Source organism: Vitis riparia, chromosome 13 (assembly GCF_004353265.1).
Source record: "Vitis riparia cultivar Riparia Gloire de Montpellier isolate 1030 chromosome 13, EGFV_Vit.rip_1.0, whole genome shotgun sequence".
In the NCBI taxonomy this organism is placed as follows: domain Eukaryota; kingdom Viridiplantae; phylum Streptophyta; class Magnoliopsida; order Vitales; family Vitaceae; genus Vitis; species Vitis riparia.
This window is the reverse complement of record NC_048443.1, coordinates 25,529,707-25,549,520: the sequence shown is the minus strand read 5'-3', so window position 1 is coordinate 25,549,520 and position 19,814 is coordinate 25,529,707. Positions and strand designations below refer to the sequence as shown.

The 19,814-nt window shown below is 35.3% G+C and overlaps 2 protein-coding genes across 11 annotated transcripts; one reads left to right on the top strand and one right to left on the bottom strand.

Moving 5' to 3' along the window:
• The first annotated feature begins 4,036 nt into the window (after nucleotides 1-4,036).
• LOC117927520 (protein DA1-related 2) lies at nucleotides 4,037-11,496 on the top strand. Of its 2 annotated transcripts, none has more exons than XM_034847060.1 (12): nucleotides 4,037-4,413; nucleotides 4,528-4,691; nucleotides 5,185-5,272; nucleotides 5,424-5,538; nucleotides 6,180-6,300; nucleotides 7,067-7,150; nucleotides 7,782-7,901; nucleotides 8,045-8,257; nucleotides 8,336-8,398; nucleotides 8,538-8,659; nucleotides 10,745-10,803; nucleotides 10,881-11,496. In XM_034847060.1, the coding sequence occupies exons 1-12, from the start codon at nucleotides 4,368-4,370 to the stop codon at nucleotides 11,204-11,206; spliced, it is 1,521 nt and encodes a 506-aa protein (XP_034702951.1). In that variant the 5' UTR covers nucleotides 4,037-4,367; the 3' UTR covers nucleotides 11,207-11,496. The 2 variants fall into 2 exon arrangements, with proteins under 2 accessions (XP_034702951.1, XP_034702952.1); XM_034847061.1 differs by having other exon boundaries at nucleotides 4,038-4,413; nucleotides 4,531-4,691.
• A 2,281-nt stretch (nucleotides 11,497-13,777) lies between these two features.
• On the bottom strand, nucleotides 13,778-19,814 carry LOC117928598 (mitochondrial substrate carrier family protein B-like). Of its 9 annotated transcripts, none has more exons than XR_004653578.1 (9): nucleotides 19,710-19,814; nucleotides 19,243-19,582; nucleotides 17,773-17,949; nucleotides 17,438-17,587; nucleotides 16,993-17,094; nucleotides 16,815-16,885; nucleotides 16,630-16,697; nucleotides 15,629-15,909; nucleotides 14,222-14,308 (listed from the first exon to the last, which is right to left on the bottom strand). XR_004653578.1 is itself a non-coding variant. In XM_034848518.1 (9 exons), the coding sequence occupies exons 2-8, from the start codon at nucleotides 19,474-19,476 to the stop codon at nucleotides 15,857-15,859; spliced, it is 855 nt and encodes a 284-aa protein (XP_034704409.1). In that variant the 5' UTR covers nucleotides 19,477-19,582; nucleotides 19,710-19,814; the 3' UTR covers nucleotides 14,222-14,308; nucleotides 15,840-15,856. The 9 variants fall into 9 exon arrangements, 5 of the variants coding, with proteins under 5 accessions (XP_034704405.1, XP_034704407.1, XP_034704406.1 ...); XR_004653579.1 differs by having other exon boundaries at nucleotides 15,769-15,909; XM_034848518.1 differs by having other exon boundaries at nucleotides 15,840-15,909.

The following is a 19,814-nucleotide window of genomic DNA, read 5'->3' as shown; positions in this document are numbered from 1 at the left end:
TTACGAAGAACGAAAACTGAACACAAGATTTCACATAACTTAAAGTCTACTTATCCTTTACGAACCACTTGACTAACAAATTTTCTCTTCCAATTTACCTTCTTCTTTTGGAACACGTTTGGAGTCCACATTAAATTCGATTTTAGCATTTTCTTGAATCCTCATGAGAAGAAAATGGGTTTTTACTCAAATTCAAACAAATGAGAAAATGACATATGAATGTAATAGAATAATTAACCCATTTTTAAGAAAATTCAATGGAAAAACGATTTGGAAATCAAGGAGAAAAATAATTTTCCTGGAGACCAAACACTCTTGAATTGGATTGAAGAAAAAAAGTTTAAGAGAATGAAAAATTGTTGTTGGTGTATCTCTTGCCCTAAATTTGAAGTATTTTGGTTTAAAATGAAGGGAACCCTTGATCTAGTGGCTCAAAAAAGATCCAACAAAAAAATTAAATTGATCTTGCCCTAATTTGGATCGTTCCTGAAACAAAATGCATAAACATATTGTTAAAAAACTGCTATTCTAGCCTCCTCAACTCTCTCAAAATAAATAATTCAAGAAAGACAATAATTTGAAAAACTTAGCTGATTCAATTTAATCCACCTACAACCTCTGCATTGGACTATAAGCAATTTCCACATCTTGATATTTATTATACAAATACTTCAAGAAAAGATTAGGAAAACCTAAATTAGGACACACTTAGAAATTTTTGGCTAAAATTGCTAATCAAATTAAACACTCAAATGTCTTAATTTGAGTTTTCTTTAATTTGTTAGTTAAAATTAAGGTAGTATTTTTTGTTTGTTTTAAATTTAAATAAAACTTAATTTATAGGTCAAAATAGTACTTATTATTATTATTTTGCTTTTTTAACTTATCACTTTTTCTAATATAAATTTAAAGTAAAAAAAAAACACTTTTAGATTTAAAGCAACTTGCTTTAAAATTTAAGTGATGGATACCTTAATATTTTTTTTTTTAACAATTTAATTTGAAAAAGTTGAGCAGTGTGCAAGATTCTGGAAAGAGAATATGAGGGGAAAAAAAATTAATGGTTGGAAAAAAAAACTATTTTATATTCAAGCAAAATAGTTAATTTTAAGCTACTATTGTTTGTAAATTAATTTTAACTTTTAATTAAATTATTGAATTATTTTATCAAATATATTTAATATGCTTAAATATTTTAAATTGAGTTATTAAATCAACTATGCTATGTAACACTTTATTCTCAATTTTATTAAAATTGTTGATCTAAAATTTATTTTAATTCTTGTGTTGAGTATTAAGATTATTTAGCATAACAAAACTTATTAAAATTGACATATTTACCCTCATACTAATATTAAATAACACGTTAATGAGAGATAAATTAGCAATGAAAAAATTTATTTAGATTGACTTTTGAGCTTAATAAAAATTTATTTAGATTAGCTTTTGTAATTAATAAGAGACTATGTTTTGTTTGGCTAATTTTGTAGAAGAAGGCTATGACTAAAAAATTATTCCTTCTAGCTTTATTTTAGCTTATTGAATAAATTATTTAACATTTAACAAAAAATTTACAGTAGGAATATCTCTTTTAAAAATTATTATTTTAGTTTTGGTCAATATAGTTACAAATTTGCTAGTGGGAGGTCTACTTTGAGGCAAGAGGGGGTAAGAGTGTCTTTGTGAATAATTTTAGAAAACATTTATCATATTTTTAATAATTGAATAATAAAAATTTTGAAGTGTTAAAAATATTAAAAATGTTTCTTAAAATTACTGTCAAACGAACTCTAAGAATATGTTTGGTAGTGATGTTAGAAAACACTTTTAATTTTTTTAATACTTAAATTTTTTTTTATCTTTTAAGTATTATAACTTCTTAAAATTACTATCAAACGCATGGTATAATATTAAGATTGCCTTGTCTAACCTAATAATACAAAAGTCATGATAGATTCTTACGTACAATTATTTTTTCACTACTAGTGGTTTTTTGCCTACATGCTACATTATTAAAATTTAATGAATAAATAATTTCAAAAAAATATGTTAAAAAACATGTTCTTTCTTAAAAGGGTTTTGTATTCTTCAAAATAAAAATAATTTTTCTAACTTATAGAAAATAAATTTTTAAACATTTATTTTGAAAATAGACTATTTTTGAAACCAAATTTGAGATATTTTAAAATTTTTGTTACCTTATTTTTCACAAAAAAAAAAACGAATAATACTTTGAAAATTGTTATATCGTATATAAATTTATGGTAGCTTCACCAAGAATAGGATGAGAAAATTATTTTTCATATTTGAATAGATATACACAAAATTTTGTTCGTAAAATTAATTGAGATTTTTTTAAGGACTATATATTTTTTTGAAAATTTAAGATCCTGTTTAAAAAATATTTTTTTAACTCAGAAAACACATTTAACAAACTTTTAACAAAAATTAATTTTTTGAAAATTATTTAATGTGTTTCTATTTTTTTAATATAGCATTTAGAAATAATAATTGAAATTTGAAAAAAAAATTAAAATTATTTTTCGTATTTGAGTTTTCAAATATAATTTTATTTTTAAAAAACAATTAAGAATTGTTTTTAAAAACATCCCTAACACAAATGAAAATGTCAAATCATAAGGCAAGGGTTGCATGTTTATTAGACTTTTTCTACTTGTCCAATTTAAAAGTTCAAATATCATACATTAAATTAATAATATTAAGGCCATGAGATCGGGTTACCCTTCAAGATAATGCTATTTTATAGACAATACTCATTGACATTTTTCAAATATTTTCATCTTGTATCGTTGAATTTATAATAAGACTAAAGCCTTGTTTGTTTTCTTTAAGTATTCAAATTTAATTAAATTAATCTAATAAATTTGAAGAGGGAACCAATCAATTTGGTTGGGTTGAAATTGATTAAAGAATCAATTATTTTAGTCAATTTAAGATGAAATCCAAAATATTTAAAATTACACGTGCAAATTGAAGATTCATATATATATATATATATATATATATATATATATATATATATATATAATAATGGATGTAATTAGGTTTATTTAGAGATGTAAATAAAGTTAATTGGATAATTTATTGAGTAAAAATGACCTAAAATCATATAATTAATTTTATATGTTATAAAAACCGAATTGGTCATAATTATAGTGAAAAGTCTAACTAAACCAAACCTTTTAATGTTGATTTAATTTGACTTTTGTACATTGGTTTTGATCAAACTTAGTGACTTTTTTTTAGTCTTCAATCCGATTATAGATTTATGTTTAGTTTGAGTCTAAAGTTTATTAATTTGAGTTTATATTAGACCCTATATCTAATTTATTTTTAAAATTAATTAAAACAAACTTGGACTTGATGTTAAATGCATTTAGAATTAAATTGACCATAATATAAAAACAATGAATTATCTTGATAAAATTTAATATAAAAAAACTTATTAAATATCAAATAATTCTATATAAGTTTTAAAATATTGATTTGGTTTGATTTTTAAGAAAATCGAAAAACGAACCAATAAGGATTAGTTTTCAAAATTCTCAAACCAATTGGTTGGTTTGAATCAATTGATCGATTCTTTTGTTTTTCCATTTTACTTGTTGGTTCATCAACAAATGTTGGAGTGTAAATGGAAGTGAGAGAGTCTAGTGGTCTACCCTTCACTTCTATTCCACTTCTTGTACAAAACAGGAACCAAACGGGGCCTAAATTTTTCATCAACCTATCATTATAATAATAGAGTGGGGAGAGGTTCGGGAAGGGAATAATGTCACCGTCCGCACTCGATTTATGAAAATTTCTTGTCGTGGGCAAATTAGGGGGTGGAGTATAAAAAGGAGTTCTTTAGGGGCAGTCGAGAGGAATTAAGAAATAGGAGGGGGAGGTGATGGCAAAGACTGAAAATCCAGGGAATATAAAGGGCAGTTAGAAACTGAATTGTGCTTTCCCGGCAAAATTCCTTTGAAAAATAAAAAGAAGGAAGAAAAAAATGAGAGGGCATGAAAGCCAATATTCCTCCACATTTGCTCGCCGTCCAACGCCACTTTTGCTCTGTGCATCCGCCTCACCAGATTCCCACTTTTTTTTCTCCTCCTCCGATCTCTTTCTCACCTTTTCCTTTCTTTCTTTCTTTCTCTCATCCTTTCCCAAGCCAAGAATCTCTCTCCCTATACACTTCCCTTTCTCGCTTTTAACGATGCCTTGTTCTCCCTCTCTCTACTCCTTTTTTCTTCTTCCTTCTTCCCTCTTCTTTTCTTCTCTCTCTCCGTCCTTTTCATTCACTCTCCGCCCCCCTTTTCGGTCGAAGCTCCGGCAATCTCTATACATAGCTTCCCACTTTCATGGCTTCTTCAGGCGTCAACCACCTCTCTCAGCCTTGCATATATGGTGACTGATTAAATGCTTCCATCAATCCCTGTTCACTCTTTGATCTTTTTCCCTTCTGGGTTGTCGCTATTCTGTGATATTTGATCTGGGTGTTGATGGTGAATGGTGTTGAAGCAGGGCAGCTTGCTTCTTCTTATGCGGAGCGGAAGTCCAGGTTCATGAAATGGCTGAGTAAGCTTTTCAAGAGTGGGGGGTCGGGTCGTGGAGTTATTGGTGGACAGCATCCCCAGTTTCTCGGAGACGAAAACATGGTTTGGCGAGTACCCCCGAGATCCTTGGTGACTGCGCTTTTCTCTTCTTTATATGACTACAGTTATTGTTTATGATGTTGCTTCAATTGTGTGTCCAACATCATCATCTCTGTTTTAATCTCTATGAGTGAATCAATTCGTCGATGGCAATGTGCAACCATGATGGAAAATCTGCTTTCATTGAATCTTGTGCTTTGGTTTTTGAAAAAAAATAAAATTGGGCATATGTGTGAGTCTGTATTTTATAGATACGAGACGAAGGTGACTTTTTTTCATGATACACGTAAGTTCATGCACTCGACCATGTGGATATATGGAAATGGTAAAGCATATGAATGTGGAGTTAAAAGGTGGAACACGAGTCCTTAAACTCGATTTCCAGTCATGTTGAGTTGAGCTTCTGTCTTATGTTTCTTGCTTAGCTAATAAGAAAGGTGTTTAGCATGGTCAAGCTGCCATCTTCTGTTGCTTGCTTGGCTAATAAGAAAGGTGCTTTAACAAGTTGTTTCAATGCCATTAGGATGGTCGTCCTAGAAGTGATAAAGAGAAAGAGGATTTAGACCATGCAATTGCACTTTCGCTAGCTGAAGATTTGAAGAAGCCAAAGGGTATGCTTTTAATATATAAGATACATGGAAAGGTTATTCTTTTGTCACACTTATCCATTTTTAGATAACTACCTCTATGTGTAACAGTATCCATTAGAGCTTTGGATTTTCTCCAGGTTGTAATTGATAATAAGTTTTTGGATTTCTCCAGGATATGGATGGCGTTCAGACACTGATGAAGATCTTTCTAGGTCACTGCATGATAGCCTGAATACATCCTCCTATCCTCCTTATGCTCCTACACCATATTATCCAAGTGGGTATAGGTAAAATTTTAAACATGTGCTGGGCTGGGCCATGTGGCTCAGGAATGCCAAACCTCAGTTATTTTGTTCTGGCTCAGTAGTTTGGAGAACTTTGTGATAGGCTGCTATTTTTCATACCTTCAAATATGCACTTAATTATATTTTTAAATTAACTTTAAGGAATTAATTAATGGAGACGTGTCCATTTCATATTCCTTTTTTTTTAAATGTTAATGTTGTGAGTCTGTAAATGACAGTAACTTTAGCACAAACTAATATGAGAATTAACATTCATGATGCTATGAAACTGTATTTAATCACTTAGATTTAATAATCATTACAGTAAGTTGCTTGCTTCATTTGACTTCTTTAGTTCACTCACCCAAGAAGCTGAACCAATTAGCATCCCTTTTGTCACTCGGGTAATGAAATCGTTTTGGTTTGCAGCCAATATATTTGGCCGTTAATCAAGATTTGTCGATGAGGATGATCTAGGCTATAAATGGTGTGCTTGTAAGCTCATTTTGTTGTAGTTGCTGCAGGTCTTTCCTATCCCCATTTAACTATTTCAACAATAAAAGAATCAACTGCAAGTTTGAATGCAACAAATTTTCTAACCTTGAATTCTATTATTGATGTGTGTATATGGCTGTTATTTGCAGAGTATGTGGAGCATGCAAACAGGATATAGGGTTTGGAAATTATTTAGGATGCATGGGAACTTTTTTTCATCCAGAGTGCTTTCGCTGTCGCTCTTGTGGTTACCCAATTACCGAGCATGAGGTATTTGTTCTTCTTGGATTTTTGAATATTTTATTACCTATAATTTATTTCTCTTTTCTAAATTAATTTTGGATTTATGCCTTTCTTTTTCCTTTAATTCTTGATGCATCAATTAAATTAAGCTAATATCAAAAGTTTAACTAAAGGACAACAATTGAAGTGTTGGAAAAAGTACAAAGAATATTTTTTTATGTGTAGAAACAGCCTGCAAATTTTAGATACAAGGCTCAATGAGCTAACGATATCTTTGAGACAAATTCATGGCCCAACCATCACCAAGATACAATGAACCTAGAACCCCTGGTGTTGCTTGCACGATGCGCATGGCCCACAAACAGCCTGAAGTTTAAAAGGAATACAAAGAAGTGTTATGCCACAAAAACTAGAATGTAAAGGACTGTTATAACATGAAAACTAGAATACAAAGGACTATTTTCTAGATACCCAAAGAACCGAAGAATTACATAAATTATAAATGGCCTAGACAATAGTTCTTTATATAGATCTAGAAAAGGAGCAAAAAGATACCCTCTCATGGTTCCAAAGATGTATCTCTAATGAGAGTTACATCCTTTAAACACATTCACTTGATTAGTCATACCTTGGCATAACCATGCCTACTCATCACAAGTTCTCTCTTGGAAGAGATATGACTATTCATAATAAGTCACCTTTTTCATAAAAGTTGTACTACACAAACTATATGAATAACTTTGTCTAATCCCTTCTTATATTAGCTCTTACTGGTTTTTCCTGTCGATTCAAGTTTTCTTTGTCAGGGAGGGATGCATACCACAAGTCCTGTTTCAAAGAGTTGACTCATCCCAAATGTGAAGTTTGCCACCAATTTGTAAGAAAACATCACTGTTGGCATTTTGAACTTTATTGCTTGTTTTGTTCTCTATTAAGCCAGTTTGTTAGTGTTTCTATTAATTTTGATTGTCTTTCACTAACATCATGCATCATTAACATATTTATTTGGGGCATCATTCTTGATGCCTATCCCCGAATTTGGTTTGCTCACTTAAGCAGGGCATACTAGAAAGTTTTACACTGTTTTTGTTTTCAATGTTGGTCCTTCTTGAAGTGAAAGAGATTTATGATAGTTCAATCTATCTTCAAAAGAAATTGGAAATTCTTTTCATCACATCCAGTCAAAAATCATTGAAGCTTCTGAAAATAGCTTGGTATCAGGATGAAAATTTCTTAAAATTTGATATCTTCCACATGGATTTTTTTTTTTCAGTCTGTAAGAATGATTTAGATAAATATGAAACATATTTTCTCCTTTTAAATATGTTTGATCATAACATTCTGTTATGAATATAGGGAGTATGCAAAAGAGCTGCTTAACTCATTATAATGTTAAATAACAGAACAACTATCTAGCTGAGTTCATGTTACTTTGGGTCCTTAGTTTACAGTTCTTAAGAATTATTTTGTAATCTCATATTGACATTTGTAATTTAAAAAAATTTCAGATCCCAACAAATGGTGCTGGTTTAATTGAGTACAGGTGCCACCCATTTTGGTCCCAGAAATATTGCCCATCGCATGAGCATGATAATGTAGCTCGTTGCTGTAGCTGTGAACGCTTGGAGGTACGATCTAGACTTGTGAAAGAGGCTTTTATTTTAATCATGTTATGCACAAAATGTATTTGTAGACAAAGTACCATAAGTGTAAAATCAAATTGTTCTGCTTAGAGTGGTTGTGGTTGATGTCATTTTTTCCCCTCCTGAAGTCTTGGAATGCGAGATACATATCCTTGGGAGATGGACGGAGTTTATGCTTAGAGTGCATGGAATCAGCTATAATGGATACCGGTGATTGCCATTCCCTTTACCATGCAATCAGGGATTTTTTTGAAGGGATGAACATGAAACTAGATCAGGAAATTCCCATGCTTCTGGTTGAAAGACAAGCCCTTAATGAAGCTATTGTAGGAGAGAAGAATGTAAACCATTATCTCTTGCTCTGTTTTTTAAGTATTTGATTTGTGGAATTACTCTAATTCAGGACATGTTCTTCCCAGGGACACCACCACTTGCCAGAGACGAGGGGTTTGTGCCTCTCTGAAGAGCAAACTGTTAAAAGTGTATGATATTTGAATACTACACAATTTTCCTTTGCTTATACTGGATTCTAAAATGTCTTATGACTATAGTACTAAATGTTTATTGCTTGTTCCTGTTTGTTTGTTTGATTATCTGTTTATGCATTTCTTTTTTTAACAGATCCAAGTACTTAGAAGGCCCAGACTTGCAGGACAGCGACTAGTAGGAATGAGATCACAACCTCAAAAGCTGACTCGAAAATGTGAAGTTACAGCTATTCTTGTACTGTATGGCCTACCAAGGTACTGTCCTAAAAGTTTTGACCTAGTTTTTCCCCTCTCAACTCTTTTAGGGGTGGGGCATTGCAGTTTCCCTCCTTTTTATGCCTGTAATTCCTTTGCTTGTTTAATTTTCATATTTCATCCCTAAACAGCCATATAATGGCACCCAAAATATCAAAGGAGTGGTAACTGAGTACCCACTAATATAGGAGGGGACTCTGCATTCTGACTCTTGGACTAAAGTGCTAAAAAGTAATAAAGAAAAATCACGAAATCCTCCCATTAAAAGTGATGTGGTGTGCTATGGTAGGTGGCTAAGAGCTTTGGTTGTGAAACACTTAAATCATAAACATATAGATTTTAATGCTAGATGGATTTCATTACTAGATGTTGAGGATTCTTCAGGACTAAAAATTAACTTAAACAAAAGCTAACTAATTTCTATAGGGGAAGTCCCTAATGTGGGGGAGATAGCATCAGCGTTGGGTTGTGGAGTAGGAAAACTGCCTGTCACTTACTTGGCCCTGCTCCTCAATGCTCCCTTCAAGGCTTCAGCTGCTTGGGATGTGGTGGAGAGGTTCTCAAAGGACTAGCTCTACAAAAAAGGCAATACCTCTCCAAAGGAAGGAGATTCACTTTGCTATAGATGGTACTCTTAGGAGTTTACTAATTTATTTCATGTCCCTTTTTGTCATTCCCAAATCGGTGGCTCCAAGACTATAGAAAATTCAAAAGGATATCCTATAGAGAGGAGGGGCTCCCGAGAAAAACCCCCGTCTAAAGAAATAGTTGTCAATTTGTCCATTCTCAATAAAGCCCTATTGGGTAAATGGTGTTGGAGAGGGATATGCTTTGGAGAAAGGTCATAATGTGAAAGTTTGGAAAAGGGCTAGGAGGTTCGTCCTCTTGGGTAGGGAAGGAAGGCTAAGGTGTAGGCTTGTGGACATCGATAAGAAAAGGATGGGGAGTTTTTAATGCCAAAAAAGGATTTGAGGTGGGTCATTGGGAGAAGAATATAATTTTAGCCATGGACCAACTTAAAAGGAGAGGATGGTTTCATTGGGTTATTGTCGCATGTGCAAAAATGCAAAAGAATCAATAGATCATCTCCTCATCCATTGTGAGAAAGCTAGGGGCTGTGGCACTTTCTATTCACTTTATTTGGGATTTTGTGGGTTCTCTCATGTTCGATGAAGGATTTGTTAATGAATTGGAATGAGACCTTTGTGGGCAACAAGAGAAGAAAGGGTTGGAGATCAGCTCCATTTTGCCTTTTCTAGACAGTTCAAAAGGAATGCAATGGAAAAGTGTTTGAAGGGGTGCAATGAACTAACCAATCTCTTAGGACTCCCTTATATCTTAATCCATACATGTGATCTTATGGGTGTCTTCTAGTTGACGGTCAAGCTGGTCCACTATCAAGGTTTTATTTGGTTGTATTCCAAGACTACATGGGAATTGTGGTTGTAGGTTGTTTCCTTTTGTTCTCGCATGTATACTTCCTATGTATTGTGTTTGCCTCTTTCTGATCAGCACGTTTAATTTATATATATATGGAAAAGGTGATTATGTGATTATATATATATATATATATATATATATATAGAAAAGGTGATTATGTGAGATGATCACAGAAATTCTGTTAGGAGTTGGAACTACTAAAATGTCCTAAAGTGCAACATTTAGAGAATATGGAGCTTTTGTCTCTCATTTTTCATATATATTTAGCTTTCATTGATAGTTCGCTCTATTCTCTCTTCAATTTGTACATTCTCCTTGAGGCACCCTAAATTGATAAACCTTAATACTTTCAGGAGAAGATGAATGTATAATTGACAATATTTCTCCGACTAGGCATTATTGGGTGTCAAAAATCAACCTAAATAAAAGTCCTCTCTCTCTCTAATCCTTTTTCGCTTGTTAAAGATGTTATCTTATCAAATAGACAAGTAAAACAATACACAATCAAATAAGCCTTGTTGGATATCTTGTTATGCTGATCAAATATATACAATGCAATGCAATGTATCTATCCTCTGTTTGAAGAACCAATTCTTGTCAGAAGTTTGAAAACTCTTATCATTATGAAATCCCTGCTGGATGCAGGTTACTGACAGGAGCTATTCTTGCTCATGAGCTGATGCATGGGTGGCTACGCCTTAAAGGTACAACACTGACTCAATCTTTTCCTCAAGGGCATCTTCACAAGAAATGCCAATGTTTTCTTGTATTAATTTTGCAGGCTTCCGAAATCTTAGTCCTGAGGTAGAGGAAGGTATCTGTCAGGTGCTCTCATACATGTGGCTGGAGTCAGAAGTAATGCCTGGATTTAATAGAAATATGGCATCCACATCATCAGGAGCAGCTTCCTCTTCCTCATCTTCTTCTAAAAAGGGTGGAAAATCAGAAGTAGAGAAGAAGCTGGGAGAGTTTTTCATGCATCAGATTGCACATGATGTATCCCCAGCATACGGAGAAGGATTCAGGGCGGCCAATGCTGCAGTGAATAAGTATGGTTTGCGCATCACTCTTGAACACATTCGCTTAACAGGAAGCTTCCCTCTGTAATCATAGGAATAGCAATTCATCTGTATGGGTTGATCTCCCTCATCACAGGGTCCTTGGCTGGATGAATTGACCCAGTCTTGGAAGCTTGGAGCAGCTCCCCCCTTAATTTTTGTGGGGCCTTGTGAGACGCTTTCAGAAATGGCATTTCCAAATGCAATAATATGTATTTCTTTACTTATAATAAACCTAGGAGTGATTCTCATGTTCATTATTTGCAGTAATCTCCTTGGTTTCATTGTCTTGTACTCAAATTCAAGTTCCTGGAAATGAAAGGAAAAATTGAAGTAAAATAGACCCAAATAATTTTTTTTTTTTTATCCTTTTTCTCCCTTTATTTATTTATTTATTTTAAAAATTTAGAAGTCCCCTTTGATCAACCCACAAGATGCAAGGATAATGCAAGTCAAAAATTATTTGCTTTCAAATAATTACAAGCACCATGGCATAGGCTTGGGTAGGACTCTCTCTTTGACACAAAACTTGATATTACGTTTTGCTACTAAGAGTTTATTTGATAATAATTTTAGGAAGTGTTTTTAATATTTCTAATACTTAAATTTTTTTATCATTTAAGTACTAAAAATATTAGAAACACTTTTTAGAATAACTCCCACATGTACTCTAAGCCACCATCAGGCCGCACATCTACCCAATCATGAGCATCTTATGCTCAGTGGGTTACCCCTACACTTGGGAAAATCAACCCCATTTTCTTGATCCATGTTTAGATGCTTATGTCTCTCTTAGCCTCTGAGGATGCCACATGTCCTAGTGGTTGCCTCTAAACCATATGTTGATGCCACTTGTTGACCCATTTATGCCTTTTGTCAGTTGCTTCTTGCTCATCCTTGCATGCCACCTGTCTTGGCACACACAGAGCACAGAGATGTGTTCATCCATGGTTAAGCGGTTATATCCCTTCTTGGCCTCTGATAATGCCAGTGTCTTGGTGTTAACCTCCAAGCCAATATGCTAATGCCACATGTTTACCCTTTCTGTTGCTTCCTGCACCCTTGCATGCTGCCTATCCTGGCGCACACAGAGATGAGCTTGGCTTGTTCCAGACAAGCTTCTCTCAACAACTCACTTTCATGCCAATGCTCCTCTTGATATGGTGCAACTCCCTTAGGCCACATGTCATGACAATTCTAAACAACTCTCCACAATGTTAGGCACTTGTCCCATGCACTCATATTCCACCACCTTTTGTTTTGGTCCTCCAAGCCACGTGTCTGATAGATCATTCACGAATCTTTTAATAGCTCTCATGCTAACCAGGTGTCAAGGTCATGAGGCACCAGCCACCAACACACCCTTACGCTTCCCTAATACCAAGATGCCAACCCACCTCACACCCACAGGTCAAGCTCATAGTGCCAGTAGCCCATAGTCTTGGGCTCATGCAAATGCCCCAGGGTTTGACCAATCTGGCCCAACTACCTGTGTTTGTGCGCCAAGGCTAACACATACCACTTTTGTCTAATCTTGTTCATGACTAAGCCCACTTATTGTGTGGGTCATGTGAATCTGTGATTTGGTCATCCTCGTTCCCCTAAGCACGCCTTGGCTTCTAGCTTTTATCTCATGCTACCCAAATTATGCTCTGCAGTCTGCACTACGATCTGCACATCCCCTAAAATCACATTGATGAAAACCATCCCCTAGGATTCTCATCTTCATATTTTGTATCCTTCTCAGTGCGAGCCATTTTCACATCTTCTGAAGGAGACTTCGTACATGCTTGAATAGAAAAAATGATTTTTCAAGAATCATAACTAATTAAGGAACCATCATTTTCACATGTTACGACTTGGAAAATTCCTCTTCAAAGCAAAAATCTCAAACCATGGAAAATATCAACTTCATTTTTCAACTAAACCAAGCCACCCATGCTATGCCCTGAGTTCCATGCGCTGCGGTGGCATGTCCCATGCCATTGAGACCAATTGATGTGCCAAACGCCCCCCATTTCCCTTCTATTCGAGCCAAGACATAGATCATATTATATGGATGCAAGGGGCCACCATAAGCATCTCTCCACCAGGGCCACATCACCCTTTCCTAGGTTTTTTTTTTTTTTTGGTTAATCATTTCATATATCCATCGAAAATTTGAGGCTGTCTCTAAAGGGCTGGAATACGCTCGAAAGAATGATTTGACGCCGGTGGAGAGAGAATTTGAAATTTTCCAATTTCGACGTACTCCACCCCTTCCAAATGCTGCAGGCTCAAGACTGAAGAGGACCAAAACAAAGATAGCAACAAATCTGAATTGAACACAAGGACAAGTCATAATACTGGTTACCAAAATATTAAAATTTAACCCTTGTTGAGAATCCTGAGGGAAAAAAAATGGTACTTTGGTCGGCTTGAAAGTTGAAACCAAGAAACAAGTTTCCAAGCTGAGGCACAACACAAGTAGAAGCAAGCTCTCAGCTATGAAGACAGGAGTCACAGGATAGCATAGAGAAGGTGCTGAAACGCTCAAGCCCCTCCAATTTAGATAATTACATACACTAGAATTTCAACTTCAAAAGGAGAACTACATATGTACAAATTGCTTCACAAGAAGCAAGAAAAATAAAACCGCACGTTAAAATAAATAAATAAATATTCTTCAATTAACAATGGAAACCAATAAATCGTGTGAGAAATAGCCTCGTTGGCTGCATTTGAGATGTGATTTAATTAGTGTTTCTTATCTATACATGGAAAAATATGGTTCTCACAGGAGCATCACAAAATTTACCCCCAATTAGAAAACTCAAGAAAATGCCATGTATTGAGAGCTCTTATCTTGCTCAATTACTTTGACCAAATCCATCCTTGGGATGCAGACGGATATTTGGAGATTATGGCAGCAGTCAAGGGCATCGATAACTGATGAAAGCATTTTTGAGTGTCTCATAGGTCATAAAACAAATACCCACTCCTGGCACCACCTTGTAGTATTCAGGTAGAATGCCCCTGTATAAACCACGTAAGCCTTCGGTCCGAATTATGTGCCTGAATGTACCAAAAAGGCCGGTTGTATAGACACGGGCTCGACCTCCTGCCCCTTCCAACTGCATCCGACGCCTCACAAGATCCAGAGGGAATGTTGCTGCATATTACAGAAGAGAATAACTGAAAAGAGCTGGACATCGTTTTTGCTTAAACTAAATGTTTTTTCCAAAAGGAAATTTGAATGTTATAATGATACAATAAGATAGCAAAACTCATATTAACAGATTTATTACCTTACTGGAAACTCAATATTGAATAAGTCACTTAAACAAAGACAAATTGCCAATAATCAGAGCACATTATTTACCATAACCTTATCACTACCATCACAATCATGCCTGCAGCATCCATCCTCAGTGTCATGACAAATATACTGAGAGCTAATTCCAATGATTTTAAGGGACAGAAGTTACCATGAAATGTTGTGATAATAGAAAATGTGCTAATACTATCATCACAGATAACTTTCATTAACCACATTCCCTTGGATGAGCTACCAGTGAGACATTTCCAGATTTGGTTCACCAAGAGAACTTTAACTGATTAGTAACTTCCAGTAAGATATATGCATGTTGGGTGGATGCCCAACCTCTGATAAAGAAAAAAGAAATTTGCACAACTAATTCTTCTGAATACTCTAGTAACAAAATACAAAAATCATACTGCACCTAATATATACAGAAATAAAGATGGGATGGGCTTGCAGCATATGCTGTAACATATAGCAATGTCAGAGAGCAAGCAGCTGACAGTCAGGCTGCTACCTATATGTCTGCAGGCTTGCAGCTCAAAAAATCAGTCTTAAGTATAATAATGTTGATGACTAGTTCAGACACATCTGCAAATGAATGTCAAATAAGTGCCTAAGTTATGATACCCTAGTCTTGAGATTGAGGTCAAGGATAATATGACAACTCAGTGAGCTCACAATATAAGCATAGAGGAATGAAACATCAACATTAGATATGAGTCAGCAGAAAAGTCATGTATGAGCATAAAAGCATGTTTTATTTGGAAATCCGACAATAACAGTGTCATATAAGAGACACTTGCCGTCTCAAAAAATAAAAATATCAAAATAAGACAGGACACTTCTGGTTGAACAACTGGATGTTTTGGTCTTAAAAAAAAAAAAAAAAAAAAAAAAAAACCAAACATAATGCTTCAGCTACCCTAGGTCAACTGTGACAGAAGGAGGGGGGTTGTTCTGATACAATTTTTTCCTTGCTTTCTCTTCCCATTTTTCTTTCTACTGGGGGTGGTGGTGAGGTGGGGTTGCGATGAGCATATATGCAGGAACTATTTTGATACAATTCATGGATAGGGCCACAAGATTCCAAAGTACTTTTAAGGTCTACAAATGTGTGGCATCATTTATTTCCCCACTTTTGGTTTGACATTTGTGCTATTTACTCACCTAGGAACAAAACCTGGTTGTGAGGATACACTTTAACCTTCATCTGTGGATTTGCTTCACTATTTGAACCTTTTCTTACTGATCTCAGTTGCCAATAAATGAGAAGAGAGAATATTTGACTAAACACATCATAAATGTACCTACGTCGCTTGAAGGATTCTGGTACCCATCAGTAAGCAGTTGGCAAAGGAAGCCTAAGTGAGAAGCATACCTCAAAGAGGACACCTCTCAATTTTGATAACCGAGAGAGCAATGTTGGTTCACCTGAGTGTAGTGCCACCCTACAATGAAACCAACTGTAATGCTTGGGGAGACAAGTTATGAAGAAATGTTGGAGAGATTACATTAATCCAGTCAAGCTCTTTAAATGAAAAATGAAGTTAGTCAATGAATAATGAAAAAGTAATTTTTTTGGTCAACTTCCTTACTAGCATTCTCAAATGCCACATAAAAAACAACTCCAGTCTGAGTCTCTGGCTCTAGAGGTCAGTCTGGTTAGATTAGTGCAGATCCTGCACCTCATCCTGTTTCTCTGCAGCAAAAGCATGGTAGCTAGAGGTATTAACTTCTTTCACTAGAAATTATGAATTTTCCAGTAAAACAAACATAAGTGCTTTAAAAACAAATGGTTTAAACTAATTTAGTGTTGCTTAACAGCATTCTCTATAGCTGTTGATGTTAAGAATAGTCCAACTGGCAACAACAATCACTTTGATCTAAGGAACATCCAAAGACTATGAATAATGATAAAATGTATTCAACACGAAAAATCTTCTGTTCTCTGTTTTATACTGACAGGAAAATTATGCAAGGTAAGGAAACATCCTATTCCTAGAACATAAAAACACTATAATCATGCACTTTGAGACTGACAATTACACAGTTAATTTCAAGACAAAATTAAAACTACAGATTAATAAAAAGGTCATAGAAGACAACATGACCTAATTTATGCACATAATAGCAAGGGCTCCCTCTATAGCAGGTTTAATATCACTCACCTGTTGATGATGCAATGCCCGAAAGACTACCACAAGTAAGACTGACCAGGACAGTTGAATCATTGGGCCTGATGTTAAGATAATGAATGCTTAAGCATTAGTTGTAAAGATACAGCTCATGCCATTAGCCATGAGAGGGCATATTGAAATTCTTTATTTGCTGAATCAACTTATTGTGTCATTACCTTTGAGAATGCCAAGAAGATCTCAAGGTCTCATAAACTGAAAAGTTGATGGCTATACTGGGCCCAACTCCCTGCACAGTGTCAAAACTGCACTCAACTACACAGGAAAACAGGGGAAAAAAAGAGAAAAGAAAGGATATTTTGGGTGTAAAGATCACAATAAATAATAGAATCATACCAACAATGTTGCTCCAAGCCCTTTATAAAGCCCCCAGATACCTTCTTCTCTGACAATGGTTTGTAGAGTATGACCAATACCTCTGTAATAGATCACTTTTGTCTGCAAAGTTTGAAACAGAATCAAGTTGAGAAAAAAGTGTAGCCATTTTAGTTGATACCAGAAACCAGGCAAGAATCGTATTGACTGAGAAACTCATTTCTAAAATGGTTCTTATACACTAAAAAAGTCAAACCATTTGAAGGACACTAGACTTCAGAAGACAGTTTAGAAAAACATTCTATGGATGCCAAACAAGCAGAAGAAAAATGATAAAAACAAGCAGCATTCTTGTGCCAAGCCATGCCAATAATGCTATGGATGCCAAACAAACGAAGACAATAATAACAAACAGCAGCCAATTTTCCTATCGGTTTCAACTCAGCAAGAGGATATTAATTGTTACCTGTGCTGCAAGGCGTGTCCTTACAAGATCCAATGGATATGTAGCAGATGCAGCAGTTAGTCCTGCCAAACCTCCAGCTACAAAATGTACACCAAGGTCAGCACTAGTATTTCTTTTATGACTTTCTAGCCCGGGGACCAAATGCAATATCTGCAACAAACAAAACAATACAATTGGATATTAAGCAAACTCCCAGATGCAATCTAAACAGACAATCTACCGAGTTAATATATAATTGGATATTAAGCAAGCTCCCAGATGCAATCTAAACAGACAATCTACCGAGGTAATTTATAATCATACAAGGGTGTTTGTTCATAGTGTAATGTACTGACATTCTTGTAACGCTCATATGCATAAAAGCTGACAGAAGAATAAGGCAGGCGGTGAGCAATAGTAACCAGATTCCCTTTCCAGAAGGCTCTAAATCCTTCTTCACCAATAATTCGTGAAGCCTCCTGCCATATGCTAGCCTTCGTCAATGTTGCAACATCAGAGTGCATGCCTTGCACCTACAGGAATAAAATACTATCATATAGGTAGCTGAGAAACTGAAAAGGCTTCACAATTGAACCCAATCTTCACAGACACCCATACGCACAGACAAAGAGGATCAGAGTGCCTAGTTGAGCCGTAGTATCAGTCTGAATATCAACTAAGAAAACAGACAAAAAAAAAGAAGAGCAATAAAGAGATATATGATCCAAAGAGGTTTACTTAAATTGTCTTGCATCTCCGTTAGCTTGATTAATAATCGACATACTTAGCAAGTCTAGAACCAATTTTGAAAGGACAAGGTTTTCAATGGCAAGGCTGACAGAAGTTCAATCAATTTCAAATGAAGCATTTTCACCACATGCATTATTCATAGACATTCCATCAGTTACTCGTTCTTAAATTAACCAAAATAAGAAAACTTAAAGCACACCCAGATCAATAGATTATTTGGGGATTTAATAACAAATGATAATGCATAAAGATGTAAGAAAATGCACAAGAGACCCATAATCTTTATATATTCAGGCTGTCAAATTGCCTAACGCTTTATAACATCATCCATCCATCTACTGATAAGCCCACAGTTTCAACTTCAAACCACAATTCAGAAAAGCCATGATCAGATCAAGTACAAGGTACAGGTGCGTGGCAGGAGTCCCATATCCATCATCGATGGGATGCTTGACCTTGCCATGGCTAACCACACTAAAAATATCAAACTTCTTGTATTAAAATAATGAGCAAGCACAGAAGTTATTTCCTTGAGCAAATATTGACACAAACCATAATCCTCAGATGTAATCAATACTTAATAAGATAGTTTGTTTGGACCAATCAAATACAGACCAATCATACATGCGCAGATTACACAATCAACAGCCAGAAAACTGTTTTCAGATAGATCATTCCTAGCAAAATTTTCGGGATCTGCCTATCCAAGATTAAGGACTACCACCTCCCTAACCAAGCAAACAAAGAGCCCAACCAACCCAAAGCTGAAAAAACATAGATTAAATACCCCAAAACATGGGTCTATGGTAAAATGCAGGAAAGAAAAGATGTTAGAACTTCGAAATTCAGATTTTTAAAATTTTTCATCATGGCGGTACCACCACCCAACATCTCCGTTCGCAATTACTTTTCTACATCGAGGAAAGTTAATCAGTTTCCACAAACCTGGAAACTTAATATCATATTCAATATTTCGTTAATTTTTTTTCCTCTGTTTTCTCATAAACCAAAAAGGAAAAAGAATAACTTCAATAATAAGGAAGCACAACAAAATAGCAAGAAATTCCGATTCCAACCTGAAATAGTATAGTGAGGCGAGCAAGCGGCGCCGTACAGGTCTTGCTAAGAGCACCGGCGATTCCTCCAGCAAGAAGCTGCGGTATTGTCCCTATCTGCGACTGCTGATGCAATGACTTCTGCTGCTGCGCCAATTTGAGTGCAGTCCCATCGACGGCGACCCCTCCATGACCCGAATTGAGAGCTCTCTGCCCTCCTTCCACCACCACTCCAACTCTAGCTTCCGTTTGCATAGTGGATCAGTCCCAAGCTCTCTCTATCAACACGGAGCGACTCTCGACAGCCTTAAATAAAGATTCATAGCCAATCCTTCTCTCCCTCCGCAAAAACAGACTCAATCTGTCATAAAGGAAAGACGGTACGTAGAGTGCTGAAAAGATGCCACAGAAACCCTAGAATCGAAACTTAAAGACACAAAAGTGTTGAGTTTTTGTTTCAGAGATCTGAGAGATGAATGAACACAAACCCAAGGATCACAAATTGCCAGCAAAACCCTAGCTGGAGGGCATTAGTACCAACTCCGAAGTCGCTCCCCTTCTCGCGTGCTTTGAACGAAGAAAGAGAGAAGGGC